Below are 16,173 nucleotides of genomic sequence, written 5' to 3' on the forward strand. Positions count from 1 at the left end.
GTGGGTCTGGGTACGAGACAACATCCACCAGTATTTGGTGCCTCATCAACCGTATCCTGTTCTTCTCCTATATTCTCATGGGTATTTGCCTCACCGCTACGACGTCCACCAAGCCACCGTGCAACATTCTATCAAAGTCGTCGAAGTACGGTGTTATTCAATGAACATCTCAATATGTTAAAAGGCTTCATTGTCGGCTCTCATCGAGTATCTCTTATTCAAGCCGGCGAGTCTTCTAGTTGATGACTGACTGTGTCCCACGGAGAAAATGTGGTGTGCCTCTGAAAAAGGAGTAATACTGGTCATTCTCCTTGGGATTGTCTTTGCTCATACCTCACATCAGCGTACGATTATGTGATTGCTGTTACACGCATGCGCCAATAATTGCTGACGTAGTGGTTTCTCGCTGGAGATGATCTTATGCTCCATAGAATGGTACTGCAGTACGTAAGATTGACAGTATCAGCTTACCACTCAGCGCTCATTAGGTGACAAAACGAGACGTATGATATGCTACCGTCTGAGACGAGCTCCCACCCCTTTTAAACCTTCATATTGGACGTGAATGGTTCCTCTACTTAGTTAAGGAAACTATAATCAGAGTTACTGTGGATCAAAGTGAGGTAATCACCAGTGACGATGCGCGCCAGTGCGCGCCGCGCGGCTGTTGGTCGGTGCCGAGCCGGCATATCAAAACGCTCGGCGGCCTAGTCTACGTCTGACATAACGCGTAGCTGCATAAGCGATTTTGCGCCTCCGTTCTCTCTCACTGTCCTAAGCTAGGGCACATATTCTGCTGGCTTGGAAACACGGCTTCAGGTTGGAGAACATGACAAGAAAATCAGCGACGCGCAGGCGAGGATCAATCGACGTGGTCGACGCCAAGGTCGCTGTGGATCTCGCGACGGCTCAATCATACTCAGAGAATGTCTTTCTCTTTGTGCCCAATCTCATTGGCAAGTCGGCCGTGTAGGTTTCATGAGTAGAATGGAGCGTTCTTATACGTCTATTACACAGGGTACTCACGCATCATACTTGCGGGCGTAGCGCTCTATTTTATGAGCTATCATCCGAAGTACTGCACAATTGCGTATGGGGTATCCTGCTTGCTAGACGCCGCGGACGGACACGCAGCACGAGCACTAGGCCAAACGTCGAAGTTCGGTGCGGTGTTGGACATGGTCACTGATCGGTCAGTCTCATGGACCATCTTCTTGCCTCGTCTGACAAGGATTACGCAGTTGCACGACGTCTACACTGTTGTGCTATCTCTCTTCCGCGTACCCGGACTATGCCATGCTGTTCCAGTTTCTTATTACTCTCGACTTCAGCAGTCACTACATGCACATGTACAGGTAGGTCCGCTCCACAGTCCTGATACTTGCCCATATGAACTGAGTGTGATGCTACGCTAGCTCGCTAATCACAGGCTCTCGCAGCCACAAAGCTGTTACAAGCGATGTGAGCCGTATTCTGAAGCTTTATTACGATTCTGTATGTGGTCACCATAATCTTGCTTCGTCTCCGCGTCTCACTACCGCTTACCATTCTGTGCTTTAGCGAACCCTCTTTGTCATGTGTGCAGGCAACGAAATGTTTTTCGTTGCACTTTATCTCATGAAATGGGTTCACACACCACTCTCGACGTCGATTGGTATGGATGTCGCCTACCTATCGGGATGGACGTGGGCGGAGTTGTTGGCAGCCGTGTGCTTCCCCATCTGTGCTACCAAGAATTTCATCAACGCTGTGCAGCTGTGGAAGGCATCAAAAATCCTCGTTGGTGTGGACTTGGCCGAGCGAGCACAGGCTCGGGAAGTGGAGGTTTCGAAGGCGAAGAAGACATGACTGGATCTCATTCGCCTGCTATGACGCGTCCACCCTGTTAGAACAATCTCTATCGTAGTACTCATATTCCTCCGTGTAATGTACTGGGTGGCTTCTACTGTAACGCAATATTCAAATCTGCTTTTTTCATTGCAAAAGCCTCACATCGTCATGGGACGAAGTAATAGCAGATCGTACTTACTTGAAGTAATATTATTACTCATGTGCCTCGGGTGCGGATTCCCGGTACTACTTGCGAAGTTACTAACGACGGGCGCTTGCGCGCTCACTGTTCTTGCTCTGGTCGGCTTACCATCTGTCGCGGTAGACGGGTGATTTGGTCTGTTGGATGCGGTCGCAGTTTCTTTCTCGTCGGACACGGTCACTGGTAAAGGCCCCGTCTTTTCACCACCGTGCTTTACTCTCGTCAACTCACGCCCTTCGCTATCCTCGCAAAGATCCCTCACATTCCCCGGAGGCAGCTCCGCGGCTTTCGAAACGTTCCTCTTCGTCAGTCTCTCCCCCTCCAGCTGAATCTGATGAACCTACGCCGCCAGCCTTGCCCAGCCCGGCGGAGCCTCCGCCAGACGGTGCAGAGGAGAAACCGAAACGTCGAACTAGATCCTCAGCGGCGAGTAAAGATGCTGAGTCTTCCGTCCCGCTGTCATCTGGCGTCCCACTGCCATCTGGACTAGAAATCCTGTGGACGCCAGAAAGCGATCCGAGTGACTCACCCCATGCGCATGCTCTGCCACCGCCCGAGATGTTCGACGAGATCTTGCATAATTTCCATATTACGATGCTCCCACGGACGCAGCACCAGGCGACATATCTCCCACCAGCAGGCCCTCTAGTTGAGCCTACATTTGCCTTGTACTGTCCTATAGAAGGCGGGGACGTCTATGTAGATGAAACTGTCCGTGAATTAGCGCGTCGGACGGGCTCCGAGGTAGTGATGATCGACGCCGTCCAGCTTGCTGCCGGTGCGTCAGGACAGTTCGGAAAAGGTGAGCTCAGCTGCATTACACCTTATAGTTAAGACTTCTCACAAAGGTTCGCAATAGCTGCTTCAGTCCTGCAGCTCCCAAACAACCCCCTGCATCTCTCATCGCATTCTAGTCCGCCTCGTAGCAGTGCTCCTCCGTCACCTGCGTACGAAGAAGACGACGATGATTGGGATGATTCTCCACCTTTCATGATACCCACGCGTATGACTCTGCAAGTGCTGACTCCCGGCACCTTACGGCCAGGCCGTCCGGTCTTGACTGCACCGCCGAGGACCAACTCCATGATTAGGCTGAAGCAATTCTTCGACGAGATCATCAATGTGTCGGCTGAGTCTAGTGGTTGTGAGGGGCCCTCTGACACTCCATCTCGCAGACCTCGTATCATCTACATTCGTGATTTCGCTACCCTTGCTCCGACATCGGCTTCCTGGTACCCTGCACTTCAAGCAGCGGTGCGCCAGCGACGTCAGGGTCCGATATCTCGGTCATCTTCTCCGGTGCTCAATCCGACCACAATTGTGTTCGGCATAACTCCATCTATAGTCGCGCCATCCCCTTCTTCAAGTATGTCTGGCCCTGGACAAGGCTTGATGAATCTCCTTATGTCTCGTAACTCTACATCATCGACAGGTGCAGTCGCGAACAAGACACCCAAAACGGAATACGGGGAAGATGCCGCTAGTGACAGAGCACGGGAGAAGCGTATGATGGCTCGTTTCAAGCGATGGGCTCGAGGAGACGCTTCCCAAGACCTGCCGCAGCTAGCATCTCACGAAGAGTCCGACGAGGCGTCCAGAGGCAAGCCTGACGTCGTCATCATGGGTGGCGCCGACGGTCTGCCCGCTGTACTCAATTCCGCATTTTCCCGCCTATCTGCTGCCAGCTCTAGCAGTCGGGCACCCGCAGCAGAATCCGAGTCGCGTAGCCAATTCTTCCGCACTTCGTTTGTAGTGCCGAACGCTCGTACGCCTTCGCTCGAGCGAGCAACCCGAATGTCGCGGCGGAGAGAGATCAACGAGCTGACGGTGCGAATGGGTGTCGCAGCTGTTGGCGGGGAATTGGGCAAGATGGAGCCTATTGAGGCGCCCAAGGATGATCCTGAGCAATCCTCTACGCAGAAGGCCCATCGTATGTGGGAGGAATGGGGGAAGGTCGCTATGCCTTGGTCAACGGTCCGTCGCATTGCAGACAGAGCAGTCGGTAGTGTCATTGCTGCAAGAGATGGCAAAGAATCGACATTGCCATCTTTGGAGCCAACTCCCATCACATGGCTAGCAGTCTACGAAGCCTGGGCAAATGACAAGGCTGCGCAAGACTTATGGAAGTCCGTGCTGATAGAGTCACCACAAAGGATCTTGCGTGAGCACGATGAAAATGAGGAAGGCCAGACAGAGGGAGAAACCAAGGAAAATGAAGTCGATGAAGTCGTCGAACGTATCAAAAGGGACCCCGACCTCGATGCGCACGAGGCCCGTTTACTTGGTTGCATAGTTGACAAGAGTAAGTTTTACCGTCCCACAATATTTGCGTTAACTCAACCCATCGTAGCATCCCTCACAACAACGTTCAGTCAAGTATACCTTCCGGACGATACCATAGATGCTGTGCGGACTATTGTTTCCCTACCGCTTCTGTTCCCTTCAGCTTTCCAGCACGGCCTGCTCAAGGAGCATAGAATGACAGGCCTTCTCTTATTTGGACCGCCCGGTACAGGTAAGACATTGGTTGTGCGTGCACTCGCCAAGGAAGCTGGATGTCGAATGCTGGCAATCAAGCCTTCCGATGTCATGGATATGGTAAGTCAATCTCAATGTACAGTTCTGCTACGTTGTCTGACCATGGTGTAGTACGTTGGAGAGGGTGAAAAACTAGTCCGAGGTGTCTTCTCCTTGGCTCGCAAGTTGTCTCCTTGTGTCGTCTTCCTTGATGAACTCGATGCGCTCCTCGGTGCGCGTGTGTCTCGTGAATCAGGTGGCGGGATCGCACACCGAGGTGTTATCACCGAATTCATGCAAGAAATGGATGGCTTGAGGTCGTCGAAGGAAGATAATGTCATCGTGATCGGTGCGACCAATCGCCCGTTCGATCTTGATGATGCTGTCCTCCGACGTCTCCCTCGACGACTACTAGTGGATCTTCCGGGCGAGAAGGAGCGCGAAGGTTGGCTCTTGGCGTTATCACGTTGGGGGTCATGACTCATTGATCTTCACTCAGAGATCTTGAAGATCCTACTTCGTGACGAGACAATCGCACCCGACGTGGACACCAAACAACTAGCCAAGAACACGCAGTCATTCTCAGGATCTGATCTGAAGCGTGAGTTTGTTCAGTCTCCGTCGACACCGAATACTACTGACGTCTGATGGCCAGATTTATGTGTCTCTGCAGTACTAGATGCTGTGAAGGAACGAGTTACTGTGCCTTGGCGTTCACGGCCCTCCTTGTCTTCTACAGTCGCGCAAAGCAAGGCACCTATGGCAGAAACTCAGGCAGACAACGGTGCCGTAGCGGACGCAGTGGCAGTAGCAGAAGCCCCTACCTCTGAGCGCCTGGACAGCAATGAGACCACTTCAGAAGGCGAGCCGATTGGTGAGGCTGAAGCCACTGTTCTGGCAGAGGTACCTGCAGAAGCACGAGTAGTCTCCTGGCACAACTTCGAGAAAGCTCTCAAGGAGATTAGTCCTTCCTCGTCCGAGTCACTTGGCAGCCTCGCGGATCTGCGCAAATGGAATGAAGAGTTCGGCGAGGGTCGCAAAGGGCGGAAGCAGGTCGTCTGGGGCAAGGGCAAATTTGGCTTCACCGTGGAGACAACCAGTAGTGAAGGCCTGGGGAAAGTAGAGGTCGCAGCCACAGCCGACACCCCCTCAGAGAGGACAATGGGTTCCCAGTAGTATATAGCAAGTCTAGTATATATGCATAAGATAATTTACAGCGCTACTTGTACACACTACGTTCGTTGTGCAGGCGATCATCAACGCCGCCCCTTGCGCTTCTGTATCCGAGGGGGCGGAGTTGCTTCATCTTCATCATCGACGTCCATGCTCTCTTCACGGACGGCCTTCCTCTTCGCCTTTTTCGCTTGTGACTGCGAGGGCTGTGGTGGTTGGGATGGCTGAGACTCCTCAGGCTCGACGTCTTCGTTCCCGTCTTCATCTTCGCCTTCGTCACTCTCTTCGGTGGTCTGTCTCCTGGTGTGCTGCTTATGCTTATCTTGGCCATTCTTGAACGCGGCTTCGCCGACAGGCATGAGCTTGTTCATGTTGCTTGACCAGTTCTCGTTGCAGGTAGGGCAGTTCTGTGAACGCTTTCGGTAGTTGGTCAGGCAATGCTTATGCAGGCGTGTCTTGCATTGCGGCGTGTAGCATGCAACACCGCGAGTGACCATCTGGAGCAACACGGTAAGCATTATGAAAAGATGAAGTTATGTGATCAGCGAACCTCCATGCAGATGGTACACTCGAGAATTTCATCTGGATACGTCTGCCGGAGATATGGCTGCAGCTCCAGCAATGTCCGCGTAGACAGTGAGTAGGGTCCTCGCCTAGTTGGAAAGAAGGCACACGGATCAATCTTCGCCCAAACCGACAACATATAGCTTACCTGCTTTTGACAAGCCAACCCCTGGCCACGAAACTGCTCAAGAGTACTTCTGCCTGGGTCTTAGTCATGTTGCCCTTCAATGAGCTGACCTCTCGTAAAGCAGCCATAGAGGAGATAGAGTATGATTCGTTCGGCGCAAGCATGATTTGTTCGACCTTGTGACAGCAGTGGGTTGGTGAGGAGCCCGACATCCATGGCTACTACCAGGAGGGCGTACCACAGCTTTAAAGAAGGCAATCTCCAAAGGAGAGTACTCTGTGGCCATTTGGGCTATTTCGTCCCCTTTGCGGTTGACCTAGCATCATAAGAATTACTGAGATGGTCGATCCTGGAGGCCGGAAAGAAAACTGACAAGGACGACCATCTCTTTCCCCGAGATCTCATCGTGCCTTTGTTCCAGCTCAAGATGAAGTGGATTGAGAGATTGGTTCAGCTGAGTGACGAACGCGTCCCATGCATTCCTGTTATCAGAAAAGGGGATATCGAGAGTATCATTTGCGGCTTTGGAGTATACGCGTCAATATTCGCGAAGTAGGAAGGGTACCGCATCACCTTTCACAGCATCAATGCATTTCTCCCATATCTTCATGGCTAGAGCACGCGACATGATCCGTCGCGACAGCATTGCCTGCAGGAACAGACGGTGAACATCGTTAGAAGAAACCATGAGGGTGGGCCGACGTGAGGTCAGAGGCGAAGACGCGTCGAAGGACGCGACGCGACGCGTCTCGCGACATTACACGCGGTGGCGCTTCGCAGGCGGAGCAAGATTCAAAATCATGTGGGCAAAATCCGTGTCTAAGTTCCTTTTCTTCAGATATACAGTTACTAGTATATGTGATCCAAGCATTATATCGCCCTCGTAACACATCAAGTCGTTAAAGCCCGTAGTTAACCCGGTACCGTTCTCAGATCTTGGGAACGCGCAGCGTTTTGCTAACCATTGCCGCCGCCCACAGCCCGAAGACGACGCACATCAAGTGTAAGTCGCCATCACCACCCTTCGATCCCCAAAGTGTGATAGTGCCCATAGGTACCCCCTCCTTGCCCTCAATCCATCCCATCTTCGTCCAATAGGTCAGGACTGCAACCAAAACGAGTGAGGAGGGAATCGGCAGGCCTTCGAAGTAACGCGCTTTTCCCTTTATGTCTTGAGGAATCAGAGCGACGGTGGCATTGAAACGGGCGAGGCGTGCAAGACCAGAGCAGATGAATGCTGTGAGAACGACCGTGTCGAGGTATGTTCTGAGGCCTACTACAAACGCAAGTAGAGCAGGTGCAACCCCAAAGGAGATCTATGATGCGGGAGGTTAACACATAGTGGTTCGAGAAGTAGAAGGGACAGGCGTACGAGATCTGCAAGGCTGTCAAGCTCCTGCCCAAGCATACTGCTCTCGTTCCGCCACCTTGCTACCTTCCCGTCCAGAAAGTCGAACATTAATCCCGCATAGGGAAATAGCAGAGCCGACCATAGATAGTCTTCATCGTTCGTAGCAAGGTACTTCGCGGACATGAATATTGACAGCGATGCACATATTCCGTTTGCAATGGTGACGAGGTCCGCTAATCGAAAATTCCTACATTGTGTCAACGAAACAACAATATGCCTATGAGCGACAGCAGCTGAAGAGGTAAACCAAGTCAACTGCACCTAACAAGTGAGAAGTGCCCCTCAGTGTCCTGGTACTGCTGCAACGCAGTAGCTCTTTTCTCTTCCATTGTGTGGGCATCTGAAGGATTGCTTGTGGTCTTCCGTTGATTCATAGGAGATACGAGAAGCGCGATCGAGGAAACACGAGATAGGGCTTGGTAAAGGTGGGCGTAAGGCAGAGCGCGGTGCACCACCACACACCCGCACAGGTCCCGCACGGCGTCAGGGCGCGTGGTCGATGACCCGAGCTCCTGGCACACGACCATTGAATGTCACTCGACCGTTCATTGAACAGCGGCTTAGAAGAGTATGAGAATAAGATATAACAAGCTATCAGAAGTACAGTGCACCGAATACGCTTATGAAATCAGTCCATCATGATAATGTCCCCGTCACCCTCGGCCTTTGTGCCCTCATTCTCCTTCGCGAGCTCCCTGCTCTTGGCGGCGTATTGATTCGGGTGTGTAACGCTTTCTCCGCCACCAATACCATCACCCTTGGAGACGCCATATTGCGCATGGGTGATTTCGAAGACCCGTGTGCAGGCTACGTGGTAGTGGCTACCCTTCACAGTATTCATAATCTCTGGCAGGTCTGCGGCGGTGAGTCCCCGACTTGAGTACATAGACAACAAGGCAGTTTGCACATTGTCCGGAGAGAAATGGCGATACGGACAACCATGCGAGTCGCCTGGCCCAGGTTGATCGGACATGAGAATCTGCTGACAACTGCAATAGCTTCAGCATGTTTGTTTCGATGCTGGCGGAAATGTGCAACTCACCTCTTTGCAGGATAGTTCGCCCGCTTTCCCTCAAGTCCGTACGAGTGTCGGATGTTGTATCTATACTCTTTGTTGAACTTGTCATCTTGGATATTGCTAAATGATCTACGCCAGAACGTAACTGCTTCCTCAATCGAAAGGCCCAGCACCTGGGTGTACGGCCGTGGTAATGAGCATCCTGACTGTCCTGGAAAGATGATATCTACAATACCTTCAGGAATAGACCATACTGCAGTCTTCCAAAATGCTTGAGGTGACGATCTCTTCTCAGGCTGTCGTGAAGATTTCGCATGCAAAGTGGGAAGTGTTTGCGAGCGAGATCATCCACCATTTCTGCTGTGATTTCGGTTCCGCTACCGGTCGACATGCCACTCCATTCTGATGGTACGCCAGCCAAGAATCCTTGCGAAAGGTTATCGAGAATGGGCACAATACGAGTGTCCTCGTCAAGCCAAGGCAAGGCCTTTGCAGTCATCTGCAGCGCGGCAGATGTCAGGCAAAGCGAACCATAGATGAGCTGTCACTGACTTCTAGGGCTTTGGTGAGATTCGTCTGAAATTCTTGAAACGCAACACTCGAGATCTCTCGCGAGGGGACGTAAGCAAATCCCGCTTTTAAAAGTACTCTCCGTCGTTCCACAAGATCAGGTACTCGAGTCCACTTGACCTGAACACGGACGAAGTTCCATGAATATAAGGGAGTGTCTGAGAAACGAAATCCCCTGACCTTGTAGTATCTCTCTGTGTCCACGCTCGCACCTTTCATTGTCGTAGCAGCCAACTGCGACTTGTATTGGTTTTTCTCGTCATTTGTTACCTTTATGCAATCGTGTCAAGCTGTAGGACACACGCTACATAGCAGCAAAAATTCGTCGCACCAGCACCCATTCGAAGTTTCTTGATTTGAGGAACGTCTCTCGCTCTTCCCCATCATCATTGTCGAACCGTACGCGGAACAAGGTTGTTTCAGCTTTGACAAATCTTCTGCGCAGCTCCTCTCTGTACATTATTTAGCACTGAATTGCGAGCACAGACTAGACCTGAAAACTCACGAACGACAAAATGCTAGCCTGAGGACGAAATGTCCTACGTGGTCTTTCCTGCGTTCTGCATCTAGGTCCAGAGTGTGCGCTGAGTTGCTGTTGAGAGGAAGGTATTTTTGACAATGTTTCGTGGTAACCTCCTTCAGCTCCTCGTATGCTCGATTCCGTACGAAGGAAGACTCAATCTCAGCAAGTACTCGAAGCCGATCAAGGGCGCATGTCTCAAACTCTTCAATTGTGATGTCTCCTAGAGGAGGCGTGTCATAACTATCAGGGTGTGAGTAGTCGTATACTGGCATGGAAAAATGAGACGGTTCACAAGTTGAGCCGATGTGGGTATATGTGCGTCGAATGCTTCTCCACTTGGCCTGCACTGTCTCCAGTCGGGATGATCTTCCTGTCACGCGCGTTTTGCATGCCGTATGAAATAATATAGTGAAAGCACAACAAGTGAAAGGCTGCACACTAGGGTATGTGGCTCCAAGCGTGAAGCAGAACAAGTCGCGTTTCGATTCCAACGCGTTCAACGCGTAATGTCACACAGACGCGTCTGGTCACGTCAGACAGTGTCACGCAATTCAGTTGCTGACCGATGAAATTCAGCGATAAGCCAAGAGCGTATGTACACACTATAGAGAATTATAGTACAGTCTGACAAGCAGATAGTGAATATTTTACACGCATAGATAGAAATACATTCAAAGCATAGGGGTTCAACGATAGCATAGCGAGACGGCGATATCTACCACACAGAGAGAAACATTCATCATACCTCGATAACGCACTGTCACCGAGGGTCCCGTTGCAGTGCCTGACTGGCCTCGGAGCGGCCATCTTCCACTTCGAAGGTGACACCTGGTCGCCGCCTCCGCAGTGTGCCGCGGTACATCTGGTCGGCTTCTTCCCTATTCCTCCATTCCTGCGCGGCGATCACAGGGTCTCGCAAAGGCGGAGAGAGTCTGCCCGCTGTAGAGCTTCTCGTGGAACTCGCACCAGTGATAACAGTGTTCGCCTGTAACGCCAGTCAATGTAAATCCAAAGAGATTACGTGTATTTGACTTACCACCGTCCCATCCACAGCTTCAACTGACGCTGCAGAGACAGTTCGGTGCCGCTTCGATAGTAGACGAAAAGGCGTGAACATCTTCGATCCAGGGCTTTTCCTGCCTGTTGCTGGTGCATTGGTGGACAACGCGTCAGGTGGGCCATTGCGGCGACCGCTTGGAACTGCTGCCTCTGCATTCTGTGCACGTCTGCGAAGTCTCCGCGCCTCCTCGTCCTGCTGCATCATATTGGACGACATAGGAGCGGACGATGGGTTAGCGGACAATGAATGGGATGTCGAAAGATTTGGTGGGTGGGTCGTGGAAGGGTTTGCAGACGAGGGGTACGAGGGATAAGCAGACGAAGGATGGGCGGACGACGCTTGAGGAGCGCCAGTTTGATTTACCGAATAAACACCAGGATTTGGAGGGGCGGATTCTTTACGAAGGCGAGCCTGATGCACAGCTGCTGGAGGACGCACCTCTGGCTCTTTAGGTGGCGAAGAACGCGAACGGAACAGACTAAAGAATCCCCCTTTCTTGCGCGGCTCCCTCTCCACCGTCTTGTCCCTTGACCCTCGGGCGGTGCCTGGTGCGACAGTCGATGTAGTTGAGAGCTGACGAGGCAACGTCGGCGCCAGAGACGAAGGTGTCAGCAAAACTTCCGGCTCAATAGCTTCACCAGGCCGAGTGTCCGAACGACTCTTCGTGTGCGCAGAATGAGATCCAACACGGCTCGTGGACACGCCATGATGAGGATCCGAAGCTGCTCGAGCGTGACTATGAGAGGGGTCAGGGACTGGAGAAGGCTCTGGTCGGCGGCCTGAGCTATTAGTGTACGTGTTGTTCCGTGCTTGTTGAGGATGAGAGGGTGGTAGAACGGTCTGCTGAGAAGAGGGCGTAGAAACGCCATTATACTGTCGCGCGTTAACCGTGGGAGCAGGGGAAGCAGCGGTGCGAGGGGGAACACGTTGCCCTCCAGGTGCTACCGTCGAAGATGAACCTGCGGACGCAAGATATGCAGACGTTTGTGCAGAGTATCCCGCCGGCACGTCTGCGCCTCGGTAAGCGCTATGGGAAGGCTCGGGAGCAGTGGAAGACGGGCCACCTGAGTACAAAGCAGGTCTCGAAGAGGGGGCGTGATTACCGTAGATCTGAGCTTGATTCGGAAGGGAAGATGTTGACGATGATACAAGAGGTATTGAGGCTGCGGCTTGTTGTGGGTATTGACTAGGAGCAGGCGAGCGGTATCGAGCAGGTTCAGGGTATCCAGATGAAGCATTAGCAGTTCGTACTGTCGGATTCGTCTCAGGTCGTGATGTGGTTGCTCGTAAATTCGTCGCGCTGGATCGGTTCGTCAATGGTTGCGGCTGCGTAGATTGCACAGTCTGAGAAGGTCTAGGAGCCGGGGATAGCGTGATGGTATCAGTAGATCCATTTCGGTGAGAATGCAGCCGCGCTGAGGAATGCTGTCTGGGTGTGGAGTTGGGCGGCATGATAGTAGACATGCCAGGTGAGCGAGACATCGTATGAGGATTGCGGTAAGGAGAATGAACAGCCGCATTGATATCTGCAGACAGATGGTGGGCAGCAGTTGGCGCAAGCTTGGAATGCACTTGACGAACCGGTGACGACACAGATTCCAACACAACATTTTGGCGCTGGGATGACAACTCCTTGTAGTGAGGATCAGCCGACGGCACTCGGGACGGTGGCACAAATGTCGCTTCGGCGACTGTCACCGCTTGTGGCAAGATAGTCGGCGGTTTGGGTGAGCGCGGATCATAGGAGATGCCATTAGCTGACGGATACGTAGATGTTGTGTATTGGACGGAGATAGTTGGCTGTGCGATCGCTTGCCGATCTGCATATGGCGTTGCAGAACTCTGCTTAGTACCGGTCGCGTTCAGATTTGAGGCACTTGCTTTTCGGCGAAGGCTACTAGTGCTCGCACCGTATGATGCTGGCGGAATATCAGCAGGCGTACCTTCGAGTTGAGTCGACGTAGCGAGGCCAGGGGACCGAAACATGTCCGCGTTCGGGTTATGAGTAGGGGAAGGCGAGTATGGCGCTGTAGCTCGAGCAACCGCGGGGTTGGACTGACTCACTGCACCATATACCTGTGATATGCCTGGGTTGCCCTGAGACGCGGACCTATGAGGACGGGTTCTGTCATCCGTCCCTCCATTCTGTATTTGAGATTGAGACTGAAGCTGGTGAACCACGGACCCAACATGGCTCTGCACAGCATGTGCTGTGGCAAAGCCTTGGTTGGCAGCAGGCGGGGCGGTGGCTGAGCGGTGCGTGACTCTCGAGGAGGGGCGCAGGATTCCTTCTACCGAGCGGATGGCTTGCTGTACGGGATGAAGGAAACCAGTCGAAGCTTGACCATTATATGGATCCTGATGCGTTGCCGTGCGTGTGGCAGGTTGCTGCTCTACAACAGGCGCCGAAGTCTGATGAGATGCGTTGTGCGTTCCATACTGTGCCGCTGGAGGGTCCATAGATGTTTGGACCCTCGCACCTTCATGTGTTGGTACATAATCGCCGACATTGTTTTGTTGCGAACGGTTTACTGTGGCCGTACCGTATGGCTTCATGACGGGACTTTGAGGATCAGCAGGACCCTGCCCAGCGCGAATACTGACTACGTGTGGTGCATGACGTTGGGATGTCACACCTACGGGTACAGTCTGGCCCACGGGAGGCCCCGGTGTATGGGGCTGTATTCCTGCTGAGGCCAGATGCGAACTTCCCATTGGCCGGTGAGCGGGTGATTCACGGGAGGACTGCTTGGCCTAAACATCTTGTCACAATGTATGGTATCGCACATCAATTCAAGGCTTACGTGATGAGTACGTGCACCATTGGGATCACTGCCGGCGGCCTTCATTTGAACGGTGGACTCCGCACTCGGGCGACTGATCTTGCGCTGCCGTGAACATTGTTCAGCGCGCATACACAAACATTGCATGATTTACTCACGCGTTCCCGCAAACTACCTCGTTCTGTCTCGCTTCCTGAAGGACCTGATGGATGATTGTCGACGTTATAATCGCGCGTTCCATGTCGTCGATCAGCGGTCCGATACTACACACAGATACGTCATGCTAAGTGATAATGCAGCATGTATCTAGGTACTTACACGCTCGCGACCAGAATGCTCCTGTTCGCTGCTTGACATGCCTGATTCTTGCCCGCTCTGATGTCCAGCCACTCGGTGTGAGCGATGATGTCGAGTAGAACTTTTCTCCCTCTCCCGCAATGGTATCGGCAGCGGTGCCGGACTAGCGGTTTCAGGTTGCCGACTGCTGCTCCCGAGAGGGTACGATGCATCGCGGGGAGTTGCATTATTTGCAGAGGTGGAGGGTACCTTCGGATAAGCAGAAGCAGGGTGACGGGTCTGACTGCCATATCTATCCTGTTGGATCATGATAAACCGAGATATGAGGTGAGATGCCAGGTGAAAGAAACATACATGCGTCACGGTCGGCAGTTGGTTGTCTGCGTTCTGGGAGATCTGCGTATTTGACGAACTTGGACCTTGTTCTTGCGCGACCTCACCGTTGCCTCGTTCAACGACTCTCCGGTCCACCCTCTTCCGGCTTTCCCTGACCCTGTCCTTGTCCCTGTCCCTGTCCTTGTCCTTGTCCTTGTCTCTACTAATACGCTCCTTCTCCTTGGCCCTCTGCTTGCGTCGCTCTCGTTCTTTCTCCTTCTCGCGCTCACGCTCTCTTTCCGGGTCCCTCGAACGTGTCTCGTCCTTCTCCTTCTCTTCTCTTCTCCTTTCTCTGACTTTATCCTTGTCCCTTTCCCGCTCCCGACGAGAGGACGAAGATGGATTATGCGTGGCTGATGCAGGATCAATCCAGTACGTTTGCGTTGAGGTTGGGGCTTGCACCATGGTACTTGCGGTAGGATGTGTGCCGCGGGCCTGGGCTGGAGCGCGTGAGGTCCTTGCGTCGTCAGGAAGAGCAACTCGCTCGTTCGACGATAGAGGGCTTCTCTTTTCAGATCTCTTCTTCATGTAGGCGCGTAGATTATAGTCATCAGGATAACCGTCATAAGCCCGACCTTGAGAAGTGGATGCCGGTGTACCACTCGGCGCCGCGTAATTCTGGGACTGGGCTGCACTATAGGAAGGTGTAGGGACAGTAGCAGAGCGATGTTTGCTCGACGATTTGCGCTGCGAACCATCAGCTGCGGGAGCCGTATTCGAAGCATCCATACGCCCAGAGGAAGTGTGGTGCCTACGATAAGTTTCGGCATTGGCAGCTTGGTCGATATTATGCCGTTGTGAGGCGGCCATCGTCATGCGAGGGCGGTCGGAATCTGAGTCGTTTGCAGTCCACAGCGGTCTGTCATCTCTCCGAGCAGAGCTGGTGGCCGCTCGCTGACGACTGGTCATGTCCAGTCGTAGGGAGAAAACGTAGCGGTGTCAACCTCGGAGAAGACCAGGTACAGCAGGGTAGTAGAGGTAGGGAACAGGAAACGCCAGCCACGAGAAGAGCCAAAAATGGCCGCTGTCGACATGAGGCAGAACGCGAGCGTTCCCAAAGTCCCACTTTGGTCTCAAGCGACGTGCATCTCGCCTCTCAATTGGTCGCGCTCACTGCCAGCGCTCGCCTTCGAGGTTCGACAGAATTTGATCAGCCTGTGTCTTCTTGTGACCCTCTGTGGCACCCATGTTTCATGCTCAATAATCCTGCCTCTGCTCTGTGGCTAAAGTATGGCGGCATACCGTTGACATGATGCCTCCGCCTGAAGCTGAGGGGATGAGACATCCGCAACAATGTCGGTAGTATCCTGAAGCCATCGGACAGATGCATGTTTGAATGCAAAACAGTCGTGCTGGATTAGGATGTAAAGCTAGACTAACAGGGAGCACGGTCCGATATCAAGCAGTCGATGAATTACCTATGAGGTCATCGAGGCCAGGCATTGCTTATATCCTTCAGAAAAGTGTACCGAACCCTCAGCTTGAACGTTTGAACAACCGCGACTCACCGATACAACGAGAATTGCGTGGATCGAGGGGGACTTCCCTCAGACGCGTTGAATGATTGTTTTCCTTGTCTACAGCCTGAACCCACAAGGGCAATGATCTTGTAACCAGATGGTGGCATGGGGTGATGAGATACTTATTCATATATACATATACAATCGTGTATCAGGAGTCCAAATACATAAAATGTGAGCCGACAGTGAAAAACGACAACGCC

At 52.6% G+C, this 16,173-nt stretch overlaps 5 protein-coding genes across 5 annotated transcripts; 2 read left to right on the forward strand and 3 right to left on the reverse strand.

The window, feature by feature from the left end:
- Positions 1-829: 829 nt before the first annotated feature.
- Positions 830-1,848, forward strand: POSPLADRAFT_1044481 (hypothetical protein; the record flags this gene model as incomplete). Its single annotated transcript, XM_024478550.1, has 5 exons — positions 830-956; positions 1,018-1,192; positions 1,242-1,355; positions 1,416-1,494; positions 1,561-1,848. 5 exons carry the CDS (start codon positions 830-832, stop codon positions 1,846-1,848), a joined length of 783 nt encoding a protein of 260 aa, XP_024341860.1.
- A 328-nt stretch (positions 1,849-2,176) lies between these two features.
- POSPLADRAFT_1136329 (hypothetical protein) lies at positions 2,177-5,725 on the forward strand (the record flags this gene model as incomplete). Its single annotated transcript, XM_024484671.1, has 7 exons — positions 2,177-2,834; positions 2,892-4,334; positions 4,383-4,630; positions 4,682-5,015; positions 5,049-5,150; positions 5,205-5,350; positions 5,399-5,725. The coding sequence occupies 7 exons, from the start codon at positions 2,177-2,179 to the stop codon at positions 5,723-5,725; spliced, it is 3,258 nt and encodes a 1,085-aa protein (XP_024341861.1).
- A 705-nt stretch (positions 5,726-6,430) lies between these two features.
- Positions 6,431-7,101, reverse strand: POSPLADRAFT_1135283 (hypothetical protein; the record flags this gene model as incomplete). The annotated part of the gene is made up of 4 exons (XM_024484570.1): positions 6,431-6,589; positions 6,652-6,729; positions 6,787-6,935; positions 6,987-7,101. 4 exons carry the CDS (start codon positions 7,099-7,101, stop codon positions 6,431-6,433), a joined length of 501 nt encoding a protein of 166 aa, XP_024341862.1.
- Positions 7,102-7,342: 241 nt separating this feature from the next.
- POSPLADRAFT_1134408 (hypothetical protein) lies at positions 7,343-8,153 on the reverse strand (the record flags this gene model as incomplete). The annotated part of the gene is made up of 3 exons (XM_024484471.1): positions 7,343-7,729; positions 7,786-8,011; positions 8,086-8,153. The coding sequence occupies 3 exons, from the start codon at positions 8,151-8,153 to the stop codon at positions 7,343-7,345; spliced, it is 681 nt and encodes a 226-aa protein (XP_024341863.1).
- Positions 8,154-8,452: 299 nt separating this feature from the next.
- On the reverse strand, positions 8,453-10,325 carry POSPLADRAFT_1044485 (hypothetical protein; the record flags this gene model as incomplete). Its single annotated transcript, XM_024478551.1, has 8 exons — positions 8,453-8,813; positions 8,867-9,015; positions 9,078-9,341; positions 9,395-9,532; positions 9,593-9,682; positions 9,744-9,864; positions 9,918-10,175; positions 10,228-10,325. The coding sequence occupies 8 exons, from the start codon at positions 10,323-10,325 to the stop codon at positions 8,453-8,455; spliced, it is 1,479 nt and encodes a 492-aa protein (XP_024341864.1).
- Between the last annotated feature and the right edge of the window lie 5,848 nt (positions 10,326-16,173).

This window comes from Postia placenta (assembly GCF_002117355.1).
Source record: "Postia placenta MAD-698-R-SB12 unplaced genomic scaffold POSPLAscaffold_3, whole genome shotgun sequence".
Lineage (NCBI taxonomy): Eukaryota > Fungi > Basidiomycota > Agaricomycetes > Polyporales > Adustoporiaceae > Rhodonia > Rhodonia placenta.